Here is a 20,344-nt window from a genome sequence, read left to right as displayed (position 1 = left end):
AACTCTTAACAGAATAGTTGAGGTTGAAAGAGAGCCTTGTTACCTAGTCCTAGTTCCCTTTCAAGTTGAGCTAGAGCAGATTGCCCAGGAGCATATCCAGATGATGTTTCTTTCTGTTTTTAAGTATCTCTAAGAAAGGAGGCTTAATCTCTCAGGCTAACCTCTTCCAGTGGTCAGCTACCCTTACAGTTAGTGTTTTATGTTCAGGTGAACTTTTTTGAGCATTTCATTGAACTTTCAACTAGATCTATTTTTAGGGTAGTCTTTATTGTGTCTTTGAATTTGCTGTGTTGTCTGTGCTGCATAATATCAAAATCAGGCTTCATGTAGTCTGTAGAACAGTATCCTTCACTCCTGCTTATTACCTTATAACTCCTGTTACTTCAGCTTTTCCCTATTGTTTCCTCCTTGCGGAATCCAGAAAGACAATTGTAGACCAATTTACTAATCTCTAAAGGTCCCTAAAGGTGTTTGTGTTGCAAGTAGGGGGGTGTATTCCCAGGGAATATGTAGGAAGCACAGCTGTGTCAGGAGGTCAGTTTAGACTGTCAGTGTGTTTAAAAGTCAGAGCTGTAATGTTCTGTAAAATGTGATTAGACTGGCCCTTTTAGAGAAATTTTATGAATGCCTCAAAATGACAGCATGTAATGCAAGTTAAAATATTTCAATTTTAACAAAACTTTCTTATAACAGGACAAAAAGTCTGTTGAAAGCACTTGTCTGTGTTTTGCTCGGCTAGTGGACAACTTCCAGCATGAAGAGGTAAGAGTGGATGGGGGTGCATTTCTGCTTTCTTCTCCACCAACCCTGTTTCTCTTGAGGGCTAATGGTTCCCATTTTGTTGTTTCCTCCTCGAAGAACTTGCTGCAGCAGGTTGCTTCCAAGGACTTGTTAACAAATATCCAGCAGCTCTTGGTTGTGACGCCTCCTATCCTGAGCTCAGGAATGTTCATCATGGTGGTGCGCATGTTCTCCCTGATGTGCTCCAACTGCCCCACACTTGCAGTCCAGCTTATGAAGCAAAGTGAGTTCTTACTCTTCCATGTTCTAGGGGGCCTGTTCATGTTAATGCTTACAGTCAGTATGGACCTCCATGCACTTTTGATTATATAAATAGTCTGTTCTTTCAACTTTTCTCTTACTGTGTTTCCTCTGAGATAAAAAGTTGAGTTAAACTTGTTGAAAGCTTTTGTCCAGAGGAGTTTTTATCCTTTTTCCTAGTCCTAGCTGTTGTCATTGCAGTGCTCATCTAATTTTGAGTCTGAATTGGCTGCACAAACTATTCTCGTTCCAAGACAAGCTGAATAATTTTCTTAGTTGTTACCATGTGGGGGAACAATGTGCTTTAAGTACTTTTTCTAGGGGAAAGCATTAACAAAAGTAACTGCTGTAGAGCTGTCTTAGTTGTCACTTATTTTCTTTGTTCCATCTCACAAATTTTGACTGACCTCTTCAACTGCCCTGTATCTTTCCCTGTTGTCTTCTGTATCTTGTATATTGAGTGGTATTTCTCCCCTAGTTGTCCCTTAAAGGAAAAAAACAAAAGCCCAAAAAACCACAAACCCCAGACCTGAGAACAAACACGTTTCTTGGTATTCAAAGAAACACTTTTGTCCTATAGTCCAATCTGTTTGCTTTGGGCAGTAACTATCTCTTCTGTGTAGTGTCCAGCAGAAAATGGAATCCATATTTGATACAGGTAGTCTCATGAATAATAATTTTTTATAGATATTGCAGAAACACTTCACTTCCTCCTTTGTGGAGCCTCAAATGGGAGTTGTCAAGATCAAATTGACCTTGTTCCACGAAGTCCTCAAGAACTTTATGAACTAACTTCTCTTATATGGTAAGTCTTGCAGTCCTAGGTTTTGGGTGTGGTTGGTAAATTAAAATCCTTCACTTCACTAAGGCAAACAGTTTTCACCTTAGATGGACTTGATTGTATACTTTTAGTAAAATACTGTTTTAATGTCCTTTACAGTGAACTGATGCCTTGCCTGCCAAAAGAGGGAATCTTTGCTGTTGATACTATGCTAAAGAAAGGAAATGCACAAAATACAGATGGTGCAATATGGCAATGGCGAGATGACAGGGGTCTCTGGCATCCATATAACAGGATTGATAGTCGAATAATAGAGGTAGTAATTCCACACATTTGTGTGGTGATGCTTTTCAAATCTGCGTGCGGTTGTATAGGGAATTGAGTGCTTTCTCTGTCTTTAAAAATACCACTCTTGATCTTTCTAAGTAAGAAACACAAGTTTCCTCAAACATCCTGCTGTATTATTGCACTATTTTGGTGTTCAGCCATACCAAATCACTTATTTGCTGTTCTTACTGAGTTTCTGTCTCTGTTTTTCCTATTGTGCTACCCCTCTCCTCACCTTTCATATAGCTTTCTGTTTATTAGGGATTTCTTAACTTTAAATTCTTCCTTGATTTTAGGCAGCTCATCAGGTTGGTGAGGATGAGATAAGCCTGTCTACGCTTGGGCGTGTCTATACTATTGATTTTAACTCTATGCAGCAAATAAATGAGGATACTGGAACAGCTCGTGCCATTCAGCGAAAACCAAACCCTTTAGCCAGTACAAACACTAGTAAGTACAGCTCAGGAAACACCTGGGCTCTCTAGCTGTGGCTAATATATGCTGGGTTGTGCAGCTGTTTACTTCTTACCTAATAAATTTCTTTTTGCTTCTGTGGAACATCAAACTATTCTGATGTACATGAATGAAGAAAATTTCATAACAAAATGAGTACTGTTGACATGTGTGATTTTTAACATGTAAACTCCTCAGACCTGAAAATGTAGTGAACTGGGAAGGGAGCTGGGGTGTTCCTGACTTGGGATTTCTGAAACAGTTCTATTTGTATAACTCTTTCATTTAAGGAAGACTCTGTGAGGGCTTCTTACTGTTATACAGAAATACATAAGAAAACTGAAGAAAAAAAGATTAAACTCCTTGAAAGAGGAGGTTTCTTACTTTGACTTCTGGTTCTTGAATTCTATCTTCTCAAATTGAGAGCTGAATTGAATCAGTGTTAACAAAATAAAGTAATAATGAGAGCAGAGATGCAAAGGTCTGTCCACTGATTCATTGCGCTCTTTCCCACAGGTGGACATTCGGAATTGAAGAAGGATGATGCTCGAGCACAGTTAATGAAAGAGGACCCAGAACTGGCAAAATCCTTTATCAAAACACTGTTTGGTGTTCTTTATGAAGTATATAGTTCTTCAGCTGGACCTGCTGTTAGACACAAGTGCCTTAGAGCAATTCTTAGGATAATTTATTTTGCTGATGCTGAACTTCTGAAGGATGTGCTGAAAAATCATGCTGTTTCAAGGTGGGTTCTTTAACTGCTGCAAATGAAACTAAGTTTGAGCTTATAGCTCAAACTTATGATTATTTTTTTGAATCATCTTTTTCAGGGGAAAATGATTCTTGAGGTCTTACTTTCTAAAAGCTGAGGCTGCCAGCTCTGCAGGATTTTTTTTTGCATCATAGATTTTGTAGTAGTTGCCAACACTAGACATTCTTACTAGAAACCTAGGTGGCCTCTGGCTGTGTGTATTAGAAGTGTCAAATGTTACCTTTATTGGTTTTCTGATTTCTAAAACTTGCCTTTGAAATTCTGAGGGCAAGATAACTTTTTTGAGGTAATACAATGTGAACAATAACAGACACTAATAGCATTCAACTGCTAAGTTTTATTCATGAAATCTCTGCTACACGTTACACATAAAGTTGGGGATCTGAGGATGCAGCTGGAAAATAAACCAAGTAGTTTTTCATAGACAGTACCAAGTTCCAGAACCCTGTGTTTATAAAAGACTCTCTCCTTTATGCTATGTTAGAACTTGGTAAAAGTGATGTAGGTAGGAAGAGAACTGTTTCAGTCCTTTCATTTATAGCTTTTATAAAAGCACTATGAAATTTATTTGCTTTCAGTCTCCAGTGCTGTGTATGCAAGATGAACTGACTTGATTTAAAAAGAAAAACTCAGCTAAAAAACCACAAAGCTAATTCTGATAAATTATCTGTTTTAGTCATATTGCCTCCATGCTGTCAAGTCAAGACCTTAAGATAGTGGTTGGAGCCCTGCAGATGGCAGAGATTTTAATGCAAAAGTTACCTGACATTTTTAGTGTTTACTTCAGAAGAGAAGGTAAATCATGGTTTCTTTTTCCTCTTCATCTCTTTATGTAGTATTTTTAAAATGTGTGTTCACTTTCCCCAAGCTGTAAAAATTGAATATTGTTCTTGAATAATAAAGGTAGGCCTGTGCAAGAAGTCCTCATACTACTAGGGAGGAGCTGGCCCCGACTCCTGAGGAAATGAGCTTGTGTTTACAGACTCTGAAGCAAGTTTGTACAGGCTTACTAGATACTAGTGAACTCACTTAGGCTGAAGATAGCTCACTGAAATTACATGGGAAGTCTTAGTAGAGAAAACTGATGAATCTTTGGCAGGAAGTCTTTGTACTGGTCTTTACACTTGGAATTTTTTTAGCTACTGTTCATACTGCTCTATTTTTTTATTTTTAAACTATGTAGGCTAACTTTTTGAAGGAAAGATTGAACTGCTTTTAAAGCTTAGTATTGATGGGTGAGTTTAGCAAATACAGCCGTAGTCAAAACAGAGGTTCAAGTAACAGTTCTACATTTTCAAACACCCTTGCTCCTGCCACCATGTCTCTACCACCCCCTCCTCTCCCCGTACCCCAGACCAACCCACCAAACAAAAATCTCTTCTTTCTCAAAGGGGTGATGCACCAAGTGAAAAACTTGGCAGAGTCTGAGGCTTTGCTCACAAGCCCCCCAAAAGTATGCACTAATGGATCAGGAACGCTGGGAACCACTACGACCATAAGTACTGGGACAGCCACTGCTGCCAGCAACGCAGCTGCAGATTTGGGCTCTCCCAGCTTGCAGCACAGCCGGGAGGATTCCTTGGATCTGAGCCCACAGGGGTAAGTGGACTTCCTGAAGAGTAGTCTTTGTTCTAGCTTTGGTGCTTTCTTATGGGGTTTTGGGTTTTTCTTAACTTATTTTTAAACAAAGATGTCTAGGGTGACATGGGCTGCCCACATTATCAGCTGCATTTCACTGTGGTATTTTCCTTTAAAGAAACTAAATTGGAGTGGTGTTGAATTTTTCAATGGGTAGTTTTGATGCATTTTATATTAAGTGTTTAAAAGAGGAAAAAAACAGTGACCTGATAGGTCATTAAATAATTTTCTGTTTCGGGAGACTGTCAAAAGCAACAGCTTGTAGTTTCTTCTAACTGTTGAGGACAGTGATTCTTTCAGAGCTATGGGGCATGATTCCTTTCTGCTGGAGACTGGAGAAAAAATAAATTATCCTTAAATTTTGTTGGAAGGCAATAATTTTGAACACTTGTAGAATTAAATACAGTGTAGGAATATATTACTAGTTTGCTCTTATTTTAAAGGTCAAATATTTGTCACTTTAAACAAGAATTTAAACATGTGAACATGTGAAGTGTAGTGATTGATGAGTAGAAATGCCACAGATCGTTGAAGTGTTTTCTGTGCTTTTGTAGGGGAGGCATGTCAAATATCCAATGTTGGTTGGTGTTTATTTAGTAGAGATTTGTGGAGGTTTTTTTTCATTTTAAATATATTCAAATAAATGGATGAACAAATGGTTACACAAATTAAAGTATGAAAATCATGAGAAACCTCTGTTTAGTGTCACTTTTGGCTCTATTTGGCTGCTCATAATAGATAACAGCCAGCAAAACTCTTTCTGGATGGAGTTAGTGAATATTCTTGTTATGGGATGGAAACTGTTCTTTAATTTTCAAGGAAGTAGATGGGAGATGTATCTTAAACTGAGGGAGGGGTGTGTACATGAATATATATTTGTGGGTGGAAATAAGTAACTTTATTTTTAAATTTGGACAGACGACTGAGTGATGTTCTAAAGAGAAAAAGACTGCCAAAACGAGGGCCAAGGAGACCAAAATACTCCCCTCCAAGAGATGATGACAAAGTAGACAATCAAGGTAAATAATTCTGAACATATAATACTTCTATCTCCTTTTAGAGTGAGCTTATAAACTGCAGAAAGAGCTAGCTGTGATAAACCTCTTGATTCTCTTAAATTTTGTCTTTACTTCCTCCAGCTAAAAGCCCTACAACTACACAGTCTCCTAAATCATCTTTCTTGGCAAGTTTAAATCCTAAAACATGGGGAAGATTAAGCACACAGTCCAACAGTAATAATATTGAACCAGCACGAACAGCAGGAGTAAGTGGTCTTGCAAGGGCTGCTTCCAAGGATACCATTTCCAATAACAGGTACACACACAAAAAAATCACAGTACTTGTAACATGATGTTGACTATGTTCAGGTGATTAGGTAGCAGCTACAAACAAGTTGGAGCTTAACCACAGTTTAAAAAATTCTGGGAAAAAAAATCAAGAAATTAAAGTAGAGAAAATAACATGTGAATAGTTTAAAGTTGCATGGTGGGGAAAAATTGGAGAACTGAGAAAAACAATGCAAGAAGTGATCTGTAGAGGAAAGTACTTGATGGTGTTGGAGTAAAAGCAAAGGGTTTTCTGTGACTGCTGCTTAGCATGGAGAGAATCATACTTGGGCTGTATTTACTTGTAACATTGATGTATGCAGATGCTAAGTGTGGCTAAATGCCTTTTGTGTGCTTCTTTACAGAGAAAAAATTAAGGGCTGGATTAAGGAGCAAGCCCATAAATTTGTAGAACATTACTTTAGTTCTGAAAACATGGATGGAAGCAATCCTGCACTAAATGTATTACAGAGACTTTGCACTGCAACTGAACAACTCAACCTCCAGGTTAGAAGTGGCAAACTTACTTAGAGTGGGGGGCAGTTATTTGTACTTAGAGTGGGGGCCAGTAATTTGTTGCCTTGACTTATGAGTCATTATGACTTGGAGTAATTTTTTAGAATGAGTGTGTACGCTGTGACACACACCACTTATGATAAAAGACCAGTCCTAGCAATGTGTCATTGGCATAGCATTTCAAATTCAAAAGTTCTACAGTTAAGTGTCAGGGATCAACTTTATTCTTAAAGAACAATACCAATGTAGTAAGAACTTTGAGACTGGGGGGAGAAGGAGAGAGAAGCAGCATTTTTTAAAAATTATAGAAGAAATACAGATTGGGGTAAATGTGGTAGCATGTCAAGAACTTCAGCCTTGCTTTTCAGACAGTTGTGGTCTTTGATAGGAGGTCCAAACATGTACATTCTAAACCAGCACAAGAGCTGAGCTGTGTTTTGTGCTTTGATCTGAGCAGTTGTTAAAATACAGAACTTTCCCACCTCCTCTCTCCCACACAGATGTCATGTAAAACATACAGCGATCTGAGTTTGTTAGTGGCTTTTTTTCCAAACAGAAAACTCCCCTTCTTGGAGCTTATCTTTACCTTGCATAAGATGGAAATGAGACCTTGTATTTCTCTCAAAGTAGAGAAAATATAGATGTTGCCAGTAGTCTCTCCCCTTGAACAGAGACATGCTTATCCTCATATTATTTGCCCTGCATTGCTGCTTCTATTGAGTTACTATATATTCCAGACTTTCCTTTTTTGCACCTACCCTTTAGAGCTTGTTCCATGCAGTAGAAAGAGAGCTAGCATTTCATAAGCTGTAATACCTGGGTAGTAAAACACCCTTCATATTTTTCAGGTGGATGGTGGAACAGAGTGCCTTGTAGAAATCCGTAGCATTGTCTCGGAATCTGACGTCTCCTCATTTGAAATCCAGCATAGTGGGTTTGTTAAACAACTGCTGCTCTATTTGACATCTAAAAGTGAAAAAGATGCTGTTAGCAGGGATATCAGATTGAAAAGATTTCTTCATGTATTTTTTTCTTCTCCAGTAAGTTTCCTTGTTTATTTTTTGGCATTCTTAGTCATTGTTTTCTCAAATTTTCTTTCTCAAAAAGCCGTCTGAGAGTCTCTAAGTTGACCTTATCTTAAAGGTAGAATACAGAAAGAATGTTTTGTTTATATCTAAGTTGTATAACACTGCAACTTTGACATTGTTCAGTGTCTTTGTAGGTCATGAACTTTTTTGAGCAACCTGTAATTACAGAAAGTTCCACACAGCAGTGGAAAAAATGCCATAATGGCCAATTGTCTGAGTCTTGAACAGCTTAAAAGTTTTTTGTCTTTTAAGAAGTTGATATGGAAAGAATTTGGATAGTAATATTATCACTTAGGACTAAATACTGCAAGAAACTAGTGTTCTGTTTTTAAAGGAAGAAATTTGAAGTAGAAGAGAGGACAGCAGATAACTAAAACTTCCAAAAAGCTTGTTGTTCATGGTTAAAGGTGAATGCTGAAAATCTGTTGGGCTATTCAGTTGAAAGCAGGAGAGGAGAGTGCCTTTTTTGAAACAGGTCTTTCATAAACTTGTGTCATTTACTCATCCTGATACTGCTGCTATTTTTGGATTTTTAATTTAACGTATAAATTGTTTAGGATGTTTTAATTCAAGCAGCTAACTAAAGACTGGACTGTATTTCAGCTTCCTGGAGAAGAGCCCCTTGGAAGATTAGAGCCATTAGAAAATGCACCTTTGTTGGCATTAGTCCATAAAATGAACAACTGCCTCAGTCAGATGGAACAATTTCCTGTTAAAGTGCATGACTTCCCTAGTGGAAATGGAACAGGGAGCAGGTAAGGATTAATGCTCAGGTAACAGTTTTGTTGAAAGCTTTTGTTTTCTAAAGCTTGTTTCAAACAACACTAAAAGGACAAGTACAAATAGAAGTAGAATTATAAGAGGAGGTAATGGCAACTTGTGACCCTGTTAAAATAAAAAGCAATGACACGGTTTTTTTAGACCATGGAAGATGGAATGTTTTACTAAATGTTTGCTTACAGTCTTGAAACTTGTTTCACTTAAGCTGGGGGTGATAGATAAACTTCAAATACAATCTCTAAATTTACCCTTTAAAAATCCAAAAGTCTTCCTTGCCCCCATGTAACAAATACTGGAAAGAAACAATCTATTGCTTGAACACTGATGTTTTTTTAGCAGAGTAATTAAATTGCAGAGAGTGTATTACAGTGCTCTACTTCATTATTCATCTAGGTTCTGTTCTCTAGGATGTTAGTGGATTAAGTGATAAATCTTGGCTGTCAATAGAGTTTAAAATAGCTGTAGGCCTACCCTGAGTCTTAAGATACAGAATAAATTTGGAATCCAGCTTGGTAGTTGTGTTTTAAGTAACAAATCTGAATGAGTAAAGACCTGTTTCTGCAATTTCTTTTCTATACTTCAGTATATCAACACTACTTTCTACTTATTATGTAACAGTGAATTTGTTTCAGTACAGTTGCACATAAGTTTTGAAAGTATTTTTTGGTGCTGGCTAAAAGCTCAGCATGAGAGGAGGAGCATTGAAAATCAATTTTTGGAAACTCTTTAAAGTTAGAAATGCCAAAGGTCTTCTATGTTTCAGGTAGTAAGGTAGCATGGATAGTTTTTTTTTTCATTAATGGTTATGCAACAGCCATTTAAATTGATGTATTGGAGCCTCACGCTGTAGCATTAATCTAACAAACATTAAAATTCAGTACTTGTATTTTGTGAAGCTTAAAATCAGTGGGAATTAATGCAGTACACAGATATCTTATTAGAAGAAATTGTCTCTGTACTGACTTCTGCAAACAGTATGTGCTCTGTAATCTCAGAATACTTCCTTATGTACATTATTTTTGTAAAGAGTGGGATAACTACCAAAATTAAATAGCTGCTAATCACAGAAGCAAAATCTTGCTATTCTTTTTGATAGAAAATGAAACATAAGAAGCCAGAGTGCTGTAGCATTGTTTGACTGTGGATTATGTCAATGAGGATTTTGAAGCACTAAGTTTTGGTAGTCTTTTACTAGCACCTGGAAATAGAAGCAGCTCAAGATAAGAGGCTTGTTGTATAAAATCAGCTAGCTTGAATATTGATAGTTTGAGGTGGAATGTATATAAAGACTATTTTTGGCAAGAAAAAAATAGAGGAGCTTTCAGGTTTTCTCCTTGGGTCCTTATTGAAAATAATCTGTTTAAATGAATACTGCATTTTCCATGCCTGTTTTCTGATCCTTGTTGCACTGTACATAAGCACAGCTCTAAATCTCTTGTGCCATCAGCTGACCACTGAACTACTTCACATTTCAAAGATGGTCAGTATAAGCCATATTGTAATCAGACCTCAAGCTGGGCTTTCTCTCAATTCATGTAGCTTCCAGATTTTGTTCAACTTGGATACTGGTGTTCTTGTAGAAGAAAACTTTTTATCCAAACCACATTAGCTTATTTTTAGAGAAATAGTCTGACAAATAATACTCTAAAGAAGTAAAATTGTAAATGCATGTATAAGCCTATTCTACTGCATTTTAAATGCGATTATGGTTATTAGCTTCTTTGTGTAGCAACTTTTTTCACAAATTATTTTGAGTTTTTCTCTTAACAGAGGATCCCAAGCTTTAAAATTCTTCAATACACATCAATTAAAATGCCAACTGCAAAGACATCCAGACTGTGCTAATGTGAAACAGTGGAAAGGTGGACCTGTGAAGATTGATCCTCTGGCTTTGGTACAAGCCATTGAAAGATACCTTGTAGTTAGAGGTATTTATTTATTTATTACACAGTCACTTGCATTTTTTTTTTTTTTAATAGTTCCAGCTGTCAGTGTAGAGTCTGTAAAAACCTATGAGGATTATGCTGAAGATGAATGGAGGGGTACCTATGAAGATACCTTGCTCACAAGGAAGGAGATTAAAGCTGTAGTGAATCTTCCTTTTCTGGGACAAACGGTTCCCTGTGGTAAACAGTTCAGTCAAAATACTAACAGAAGTATTACTACTTTACTGTCACACTGGCTGTAGCTTGGCAGTTTTGATGCCAGGTGTTGATACTGAAATTTATTCTAGCAGTTCTGAATCTTACTGTTTTTAACTGATACATTTTTGGAACTGTTTTAAAAGTTTTAGGAGTTATAACAGAGTGCCAAAGCATTGTTACCTTTTCATGAAAAAAAGTAAATGAGGATGTCTCTCTTGCCTCAGGCTATGGAAGAGTTAGAGAAGATGATGAAGATAGTGATGATGATGGATCAGATGAGGAAATAGATGAATCTTTGGTAAGCTTTTGCTCTGGGAGTACAGGGAGGGTAGTGTGGAGAGGGCCTTAAAGAAAAGCTATGCAACAAGTTTCCTAACTTGTATGGTCGGGTTTTTTTGTTTTTTTTTTTGTTCAGGCTGCTCAATTCTTAAATTCAGGGAATGTGAGACATAGATTGCAGTTTTACATTGGAGATCATTTGCTGCCATACAATATGACTGTGTACCAAGCAGTCAGGCAGTACAGTTTACAAGCTGAGGAAGAGAGGGAGTCTACAGATGATGAAAGCAACCCACTGGGAAGAGCTGGGATTTGGACAAAAACGCACACCATTTGGTAAGATGCCTGGAGAAATCCAGGAATAACTTCTCCATTTACTAAATGTATATACATCACGAAATTTGGAATGTAAGTGTCCGTCTTCTTTTTTATTTCTTTGAAAAATGTGTAACTTTGAATTTCCTGATCTGCTTGAGATACTTGAAATTTTAGAAGAATTCATTGCTAGCTCCTGATGTTCTTTTGAGCTCCTGAGTAAAGCTGGTGAACAAGAAATGGGGAATTTTAAATGATATCTGCTAGATGGGGAGGAACTGTTCTTAGTGTTAGATGACTAGCTACAAACAGTAGAGATGTGCAGTATACAACTAATGGTCGACTTTACACTGATTTTCCCAGTTGATTGCTGTGAAAATGAATGTGTTCTGTGGCCATACTTTGCATGAAGCATTGACACATGACTATGCTGAACATTTAAATGTCCTAAAGAAAAAAGCAAAGAAATAAAAACACATAAAACAGCAACCAAAAAATGCCAAAACCTAACCTAACCCTAACTCTAACCTCAATCACGTTGCGGTTTTGTTTATACATTCACCTTCTCTCCTTCCAGTTCATCGAGCACAAGGGTCCCTGTTTTTTCTTCCCTGTGAAATACTTTGCTTCAGAGGCTGGATCATGTCCCAGTGCACTGTTCTTGTCTTTCTGCTTTTAAATGTCATTCAAATAAAGTTCTGGAAATCTGAGAACTAACACCTTTAAAAGTGCTTTTGTTTCCCTGTAATTTTCAAATATATTTTTAAGTTTTGTTTGCTTTTTAGGTACAAACCTGTGCGAGAGGATGAAGATGGTAGTAAGGACTGTGTTGGGGGTAAAAGAGGAAGAGCACAAACTGCTCCCACAAAAACATCCCCTAGAAATTCTAAAAAACATGATGAATTGTGGCATGGTGAGTGTGGTGTCTTGCTATATGTTAAATTTCCTCTTAGTCGTTTCAGAACTTTCACAATGTTTACTGCCACTATTGTGTTTCCTTTAAAGCAGGCATAGTATAAAAATGGTAAGCATATATTTTTAACTGTATATTAAAACTAAAAGCAAGATATTTATTGATTTGTTTAACTGAACAGTTAAGTGAATGGCCTAGGCTCCTAATAATTAAATCTTGGAAAAACTTCTAATTGAATTGTTTTGCTAAGATTTTGTTTCTCCTGCTAGATGGTGTATGCCCTTCGGTGTTAAATCCTCTGGAAATTTACCTCATATCTACTCCACCTGAAAATATAACATTTGAAGACCCCTCATTAGATGTTATTCTTCTTCTGAGAGTTTTACATGCTATCAGTCGATACTGGTATTACTTGTATGATGTGAGTACAGCACTTTTAAAATCAGTTTGATACTTGGTTTTTAGGTTGGAACCATCTGTAACATTTTAAATAACCTTTCCCCTCTCTTCACTGCCCCTCAAGAAGACAGAATAATGCAAATACTGCCATCTTCCCCTACATGTTTGCCTAACTCCTGAGAAGATGAAGACTGTAAATTCTTACAGTCAGTGATATTTCCTTTATCCTGTGTTGAGCACAATATCCATGCTTAGTCCTTCCTTAAGTTCAAAGACCAACATTATTTCTGAAAAGGAAATTAGTAGTAAACATCTACTCAGTCCTCCTTTAATGTTTGAGACTCCAGATGAACAAAATGGCAGTGGAAGTTTTTTTAGTTTCCATGATAAGCAACTTAGAAGCATTAAAAATATTTTATCAGAGACTTGCTATTTCTTTCAGCATTTCTCTAACTAGAAATACATTGCTTTTATTTAACACAGAACGCAGTCTGCAAGGAGATAATTCCAACCTCGGAGTTTATCAACAGTAAACTGACAGCAAAAGCAAACAGGCAGCTTCAGGATCCGTTGGTAATTATGACAGGAAACATCCCAACTTGGCTGACAGAACTTGGAAAAACATGGTATGAGCTATTTGCTGTGTAGTGTCTTTCATTCCAGTTAAGTAGGAATCTTGGCTGGGCAGCACAGCGCATCATCCTTACAGGACTTCTGAGAGTGCAAAATGTAGTCCCAGAAGTATTGCCAAGTTACAGAGTGGCATGGATGTTTACACATACATTGAGTAGTTTAAATCACATTCTGAGAGGTAGAATATGTGCAGAGTTTGGACCATTTCTTATAGGACTTGCTGAGCAATCTGAAGTTTTTCCACTGAAATTTTGATTATTCAGGTGATATTTTTTCTCCTGTTAAATTGCTTAGTAACATTCTTATCCTATCACTGTATTTATCTTTGCACATTCAGTATGATACATAGGTAGATAAGTTTATAAACAATACTGATAAAAGAATCTAAATAATTTTTATGAAGTTATATACATAGTACTTTGTAGATCTTGATACAGAGTACAAGCTGTAAAGTTCTTGCACTTGAAAGAATGTGAAATTAGAGTTGACGTTCTTGGGTTTCTCAAGCATGTTAATTGCAGCAATATTGTTGATGACTGTGGAAATAGATACTCAGAGAAACTCTTTGCTTTTCATTTTAAAAATAAGATGTCTAACTTGCTTCATAAACATTCCAGATAAGATGATGAGCAGGAATGTATATTCTTAAACATCTGTAACATTATTTGTTCAATAAAACTGCCTTTCCACTTAATGCCAATGGAGGACCACACTGTTAACATACACATGCCTTTGAGAATAGTGGAAGTGATAAATTCTCTGGTAATTTTTCACAGATTATTTAAAGTATTCTTTGTAAATGGTGGAAGGTAGAATAGTAATGCTGCTCTAGGCAGGTCTTTCTGCTGCCAAATATGGGAGCTTGAGCTTAAATGTTTATCTGTTGGATTTACTTGTTGAAATTGAACAGTAGTGAACAAGGAATTTTATTTTCTGATGTAAACTTTGCACAGCCAAGGCATTCAAGTATTTTGAGTTACTTTTCAAGAGGAGTCAAAAGTTTCTGGAGTTTTTTGTCTCCTTTATATATTTCATTTCTCAAAACTCCTGCTCCTAAGCATTTTAACTAAAACTAAAGTGTGCTTTGGAGGTTGCTTTCACTACAGAGTGTAATAAAACACTCATTTTGGACATACTACATTTCTGTTGTGCTTTAAACCAAAACTAGTCTGTGATGCTGCTTGGAACACAGCTGACTAATCTAATGCTCTTCACAGCCCATTTTTCTTTCCATTTGATACACGCCAAATGCTGTTTTATGTAACGGCCTTTGATCGTGATCGAGCCATGCAAAGGCTACTGGATACTAATCCAGAAATCAATCAGTCGGATTCTCAGGACAGCAGAGTGGCACCACGGCTGGACAGGAAAAAAGTAAGTACATCTTGTTTAAAATTGAATGAAGGATCTATTTATTTTTATATTGTCTTTAAGAATATAATTGTGAGCAAGGCTTATTTGTAGAAGTTGATGTGTTGGTGTATAGAGAAGGGGAGGTGGGTTTGTTCCTGCAGTCCCCCAGCAGAAGGCAGAATGTCTTCTCAGTGCCGGCCGCATGAGGGCAGGAGGGGCATCCTGACAATTCCTGAAGCTAAACTCCAGCAGTGAACACAGTTTTAGACAGCATTAGTGATATTTCCCCATTCTGGCTTGTAGACCCCTGTTCTGCTTGATTCTCAGAAGAACTGAAGTAACAAGATTTAGACCCTTAATAAGCAAAAATACTGTCCTTGTATTTGGGGGAAGCAAATCACCAGTCACAATATAATACAAGTGAGCTTTGACTGTGTTAAATTTGAGGGAGTCTTGTGTGTCTGTCTTAAATTTGGACATACATTATCTTAAAATAATATCTGCTATATGCTCTTGAATACTGTGGGGAAAAGCGGCAGGAGAATGAGAATCAAGTTCAAAAAGAATATAGCTGCCTACATGTAGGGATCCCAGTGCTGTTGGGGTTTTGGTTTGGGTTTCAGCATCTTTATTCTGTTTTTTTCCTCTACATACTAGTTTGAGATATTTAATGTCACATGACAGTACTTGGCTGTATCATAGTCCTATTGCCATATTCTTGGCAATAGTACCTATTAGTTATACTAATGTAAATGTAAGGTGTTTTTTCATTTTATATTGAACACATTCATTCTAAACAGTTTTCATATAGAAGCAATAATTATTTTATCAAAGCATAAGCTTACAAATTGTTGAACCAAACTGTGGAACTATTGGTGTGGGGTGGAAAAATGTGCATAACTAATTTTTACCTGTTGTAACTGCTTTGGGAGCTGGAATATAAAGCCATATTTTCACTACATGAAATTTCTCTACTGTGTAGCGCACTGTGAACAGAGATGAGCTTTTGAAACAAGCAGAATCTGTGATGCAGGATCTAGGCAGTTCAAGAGCCATGTTGGAAATCCAGTATGAGAACGAAGTAAGTAATATCACTGCAATCTAATTTAATCCTTTTTACTGAAGATTATTACAAATTAGCTACAGCTTTCCTAAAATGGCTTGGTCAGACCCTTTGTCTTTCATGTTGCTGGTGCTAAAGAATTTTATCCTTTAATTATCCCTAATTAGGCTAATTGGTTGTGATTTTTAATTGCTAGGAGAAGGTCTTTCTGATCTAAATTTCATAATCAATTTTAGTCAGCAGAGCTCATTTTTTTTCTAACTCTTAAGCAAACAGCTGTGTGTGTTTCCTCTATAACATTAGCTGGTTAATACTTTTAGTCCACTGTTACTTCCTCTAGTATGTGGTCTTTCCAGGTTGCCTCTATCATGTTTGAATGTTCCTGTAGTTAGGTTCCCTAGATGCTTTTTGTCATGCAGTCTTTTTTATAGCAAATAATGTATAGTATTTCTCAGACTAAGTAAAGATTTTTATATTTAAACTGACCTAATGGATTTTTCTATCTCATTCCTGTTCCTCTCCTCTCACCCTCCATCCCCTGAAGGTTGGCACAGGCCTAGGCCCTACACTAGAGTTCTATGCACTTGTATCTCAGGAACTACAGAGAGCAGACTTAGGCCTTTGGAGGGGAGAAGAAGTGACTTTAGCCAATCCAAAAGGTAATTGCTCCACTACGTAATCTACAAATATTGATTAATATTGAAATGATTCTAAACTGACTTCAGTTATGTAAAGAGCACCTCAGTTTGTGGTCAGATGTCCCTGATGATAGTGTGTGGATCTTAGTGGGTTTTGTTGGGATTTTTATGTGAGTCTCTTTTGGTTGTTTTTAGTTTTTTTTAATAAGAAGCTTAGGTTAAGTTAATCTGAATGCTACTTGCATCTTGAAAAAAAACCAGCAGAGTACATACTGAACTCTTTTCCTTCTTTCTTCTTCAACAGGAAGCCAGGAAGGTACCAAGTACATTCATAACCTTCAAGGCCTTTTTGCACTTCCTTTTGGTAGAACAGCCAAGCCAGCTCACATTGCAAAAGTTAAAATGAAGTTCCGCTTTCTGGGAAAACTAATGGCCAAGGCAATCATGGACTTCAGACTGGTGAGAATGAAATAGAAAATCTGTTCTGAAGGGGTCACATAAAAATACTAGTTCTGACTGTGGAGGGATGAAAGCATTAAGACTTAAATGGTGTTACTTTCAGTTCAAGAAGTAAGAGCTGTCTGGGGCAGGGCAGGGAGGAGGACAAGCATGCATCTGAACTTTTGTGGGGGAAAAGGTTGATACATGTTGGAGTTCTTCACTGTGGCTTTTGAGACCATGGAATAGAAAGGAAAAGACATTATCTGCTATCTGTTGCAGTCTTTCCAGTCTCTTTCAAGAATGTTTTGAGATCATTGTTACTCCAGTTGCTGATTGCTTTAATGTATATGCACTAGGCAGTTACTTGGGTTTCTTGACTGTAAATTTCTGAGGCAAAAACACCTAGGACATGATGTTTTTGGTGTGTATCAGAATTCTGAAATAGTATTGTAGATGTTAAAGAGATGAAGTAGTAAAAGTAGTTCAGTACTAAACAGTTCAGTGCTTTGCTTTCCAGGTGGACCTTCCTCTTGGACTTCCTTTTTATAAGTGGATGCTACGACAGGAAACTTCTTTGACATCGCATGACTTGTTCAGTATTGATCCGGTAGTAGCGAAATCAATATATCACCTTGAAGATATTGTAAGACAAAAGAAAAGACTTGAACAGGATAAAACTCAGGTGGGAAAATAACCCTAAGAATGGAAGAGTGCATCTTTACACATTTTGATTTTATGAAATAGCAGTAATTCAGAGCGTATCATTGGGCTTGAAACTGATTGTAGGAGTGATAATTACTTTGTTCTCACACAGAGTAGTTTTAATATTATTAGATCAATGGCTAATAATTACAAAACAGTATTTTTATAAAGTCTAGCATGAGATTCATTATGTCATTCTTCTGTGTGATTAAACACAGTCCTAGAAATGTCAAAAACTGCCAGATGTTTGCCTAACTCTTCTTTTGGTTCACTTGAAATAGACTAACCAACTTAATTGGTGGAAAAAAATCTATCCTTGCATCTTGAACAGTCAAAAGTTGGGCTTTTTTACTAGTTGGTTTTATCAAAATTTCATATTTCATAGAAGTGCCTTTTGTGTAGGTATTTGTTTTTCACTGAAGAGCTGTATGCAGAACTGAGGTGACCTGTCATCATGCATGGACATACATTTTATTTCAGACATACATCTTTAATTTTTCAAGGATATCTACTCTTAGCTGAAAATACCACAGTTCACTCTGGCACTAGTGGTAAAAGGTCTTTGGCACACATGGGTTTTGTAGCATCCAATGTTAATAGATGGTAGAAAGTAATAACCTAATTTACACTCTTAATACATCTGGTTTGTTACTAGTGAAAGTATTGCAAATTTATGAGTCTTTGTTCCTCTATACCTCATTATCTTACTCTTTTTCCTTGGTCGTGGTTTTTAATTTCACAAGAATTTGAAAAACCTGAAACCTGGTGGATGAAAACTGAAAAATGTCAGTATGCATGCCAAATATAAATGCCATTAACTGTTCTGTGGAAAAAATAGCCTCTGAGCCATAGCATATTTCACATTTCTTTTTCTTGCAGTAGTATTCTCTAGCTAGTTTGTCTTCTGTAATGTTAAGTATTTCCAAAACTGCTGGAAAAAAGTGTACTCCTGTGATCTTTACAGTTTATCCATTAAGCTTGTTTACTCTTGGTTTACTGTTATGTATGAAAGCTCCAGAAGGAAAGCAAGGAGAGCTACACAGTGTTAATAGTCATACTTTTACCGAAATGTCTGATTAGTCAAAATGCTTTAGAAGTCATAACTTTTGGATAAGTTAATTTGAATTAATTGTTCTCATTGGTCTTCCCTTCCAATTTTTTAGACCAAAGAAAGTCTACAGTATGCATTGGAGGCTCTGACTATGAATGGCTGCTCAGTGGAAGATCTAGGGCTGGACTTCACACTTCCTGGGTTTCCCAATATAGAACTGAAGAAGGGGGGAAAAGATACACCGGTCACTATCCACAATTTAGAGGAGTATCTCAGAGTATGTAAAAGCAAACCTATGACTAAAATTCTCTTTTTTCCTTGCTCCCAGGTTATTCTGTTTCCATATATATTTCAGTTCATTCTCATAAACTAGGCATGACAGTAATTTTCCTACTTACGACTTCTATACTAATTTATTACTACAGTAAAACTGTTAGAATCTAATTGCACCTGGCTTGAAAATTGTGTAGTACAAGAAGTCTGGTTTATATGTCATGAAGTCATCAGAAGTTTGGCTTTTTGGAGAAGTATTTTAAATGGCTTCGTTGTAATTGGTTATGATCATGAAGGAATTGTGATGTAGTAAATTATTCAGCAATAGTGATCTAGCATCCCCGTGGCCTTTGAACTGCTATAATAGTAGTGTAATTTTTTTGGGCTCAAGTCTTACAAAAACATTAGCAGTTGTGAGTCAAAATTAAAGCATTGGGTTTTTGTCCAAAAATCCCAAACCAACCCAATAAAAATCCCAAGGAAAACTGAACTAGTCAACCAAAGAACCCCAAACACATACGAAAAAAATCTAAAAAGAATAAATAAGGGAAAGATAACAAAATATTGCCAGAATAAATGGACAGTACTGCCTGTGTATTGATTTATTCCTGTGGCAAAAGGGACATTGAAAAACAGAAGGTTGTTTTAGATATGGCTGAACAATGGTAGGAAGCTAATTCTGTTGAAGGAAGTGATAAAGAGAAGTGGTTAAAAACAGCCTGGAAAAGAGATGAAGAAAGACAAGAAGAATGCAATATTATCACATGAAGTTGTGAGTGGGATGGAGAGGAGGATCACTGTATTCTACTTACTAAATAATCCATTTCCTGACAGGTTAGGGTACTGCCAGTTTCAGTCTGAGGACTGTTAAGTTTTGAAGCACTGATAAGAAACACATCTGATGTTTTTAGAAACAATTTAATAAGGGTCATGTAAACTCTTTCCTATCAGCTGACAAATTTTGCAAGGTTGTTTTGTAATCCTTACAAGTGAATATTGAGCAGTTTCTGTTTACCTTCTAGTTCCAAACTGTTACCTATCCACTTCTCATGTGTTTGTTAAAAGCAAATTCTGCTAGTCAGGAATCACAGAATTAAGCATATTTGGATTTACAGCTCTTTGCAGACCTATCAGAGGAGCAATACAAACTTCCACAGTTTATTAGAAACAGAATTTGCACTCTTCATTTACTGAGTAATGTTGCAGTCAAGCATTCCAGTCTGATTTCCATAGTTTGCAGTAATTTTTTTTCCTTCCATAAGTAATTGTATCAGATATGATACACTGAGAAAGGCTTACAGATGGCTCAGATGTCCTGTAGTTGCCCTGCTGCAGACTTCTGTCTTTGTAAAGGAAAAGGAGATTACAACAGAAAACTTTCTCTCCTCCTACTAAGAACTTCTGGAGCTTTTATTTTCT

General features: G+C 36.7%; 1 protein-coding gene across 8 annotated transcripts in view; it reads left to right on the top strand.

Moving 5' to 3' along the window:
* Positions 1-20,344, top strand: part of TRIP12 (thyroid hormone receptor interactor 12) — an 81,244-nt gene that overhangs the window by 53,867 nt on the left and 7,033 nt on the right. For 6 of the 8 annotated variants that reach the window (XM_077785657.1, XM_021536975.3, XM_021536974.3 and 3 more), the window contains 25 exons: positions 694-762; positions 859-1,024; positions 1,729-1,846; positions 1,982-2,138; positions 2,446-2,599; positions 3,119-3,347; positions 4,051-4,169; positions 4,766-4,973; positions 5,931-6,031; positions 6,152-6,326; positions 6,703-6,844; positions 7,702-7,893; positions 8,545-8,696; positions 10,477-10,649; positions 11,090-11,163; positions 11,281-11,480; positions 12,245-12,372; positions 12,642-12,793; positions 13,255-13,397; positions 14,622-14,778; positions 15,740-15,838; positions 16,365-16,479; positions 16,763-16,917; positions 17,417-17,581; positions 18,765-18,929. In XM_077785657.1, the coding sequence (XP_077641783.1) occupies positions 694-762; positions 859-1,024; positions 1,729-1,846; positions 1,982-2,138; positions 2,446-2,599; positions 3,119-3,347; positions 4,051-4,169; positions 4,766-4,973; positions 5,931-6,031; positions 6,152-6,326; positions 6,703-6,844; positions 7,702-7,893; positions 8,545-8,696; positions 10,477-10,649; positions 11,090-11,163; positions 11,281-11,480; positions 12,245-12,372; positions 12,642-12,793; positions 13,255-13,397; positions 14,622-14,778; positions 15,740-15,838; positions 16,365-16,479; positions 16,763-16,917; positions 17,417-17,581; positions 18,765-18,929 (3,708 nt within the window). The remainder of the gene's footprint in view (positions 1-693; positions 763-858; positions 1,025-1,728; positions 1,847-1,981; positions 2,139-2,445; positions 2,600-3,118; positions 3,348-4,050; positions 4,170-4,765; positions 4,974-5,930; positions 6,032-6,151; positions 6,327-6,702; positions 6,845-7,701; positions 7,894-8,544; positions 8,697-10,476; positions 10,650-11,089; positions 11,164-11,280; positions 11,481-12,244; positions 12,373-12,641; positions 12,794-13,254; positions 13,398-14,621; positions 14,779-15,739; positions 15,839-16,364; positions 16,480-16,762; positions 16,918-17,416; positions 17,582-18,764; positions 18,930-20,344) is intronic. The other 2 variants (XM_021536976.3, XM_021536973.3) reach the window with 1 other exon arrangement.

This window comes from Lonchura striata, chromosome 10 (assembly GCF_046129695.1).
Source record: "Lonchura striata isolate bLonStr1 chromosome 10, bLonStr1.mat, whole genome shotgun sequence".
Classification (NCBI taxonomy): domain Eukaryota; kingdom Metazoa; phylum Chordata; class Aves; order Passeriformes; family Estrildidae; genus Lonchura; species Lonchura striata.
This window is presented reverse-complemented; position numbering and strand designations above follow the sequence as displayed.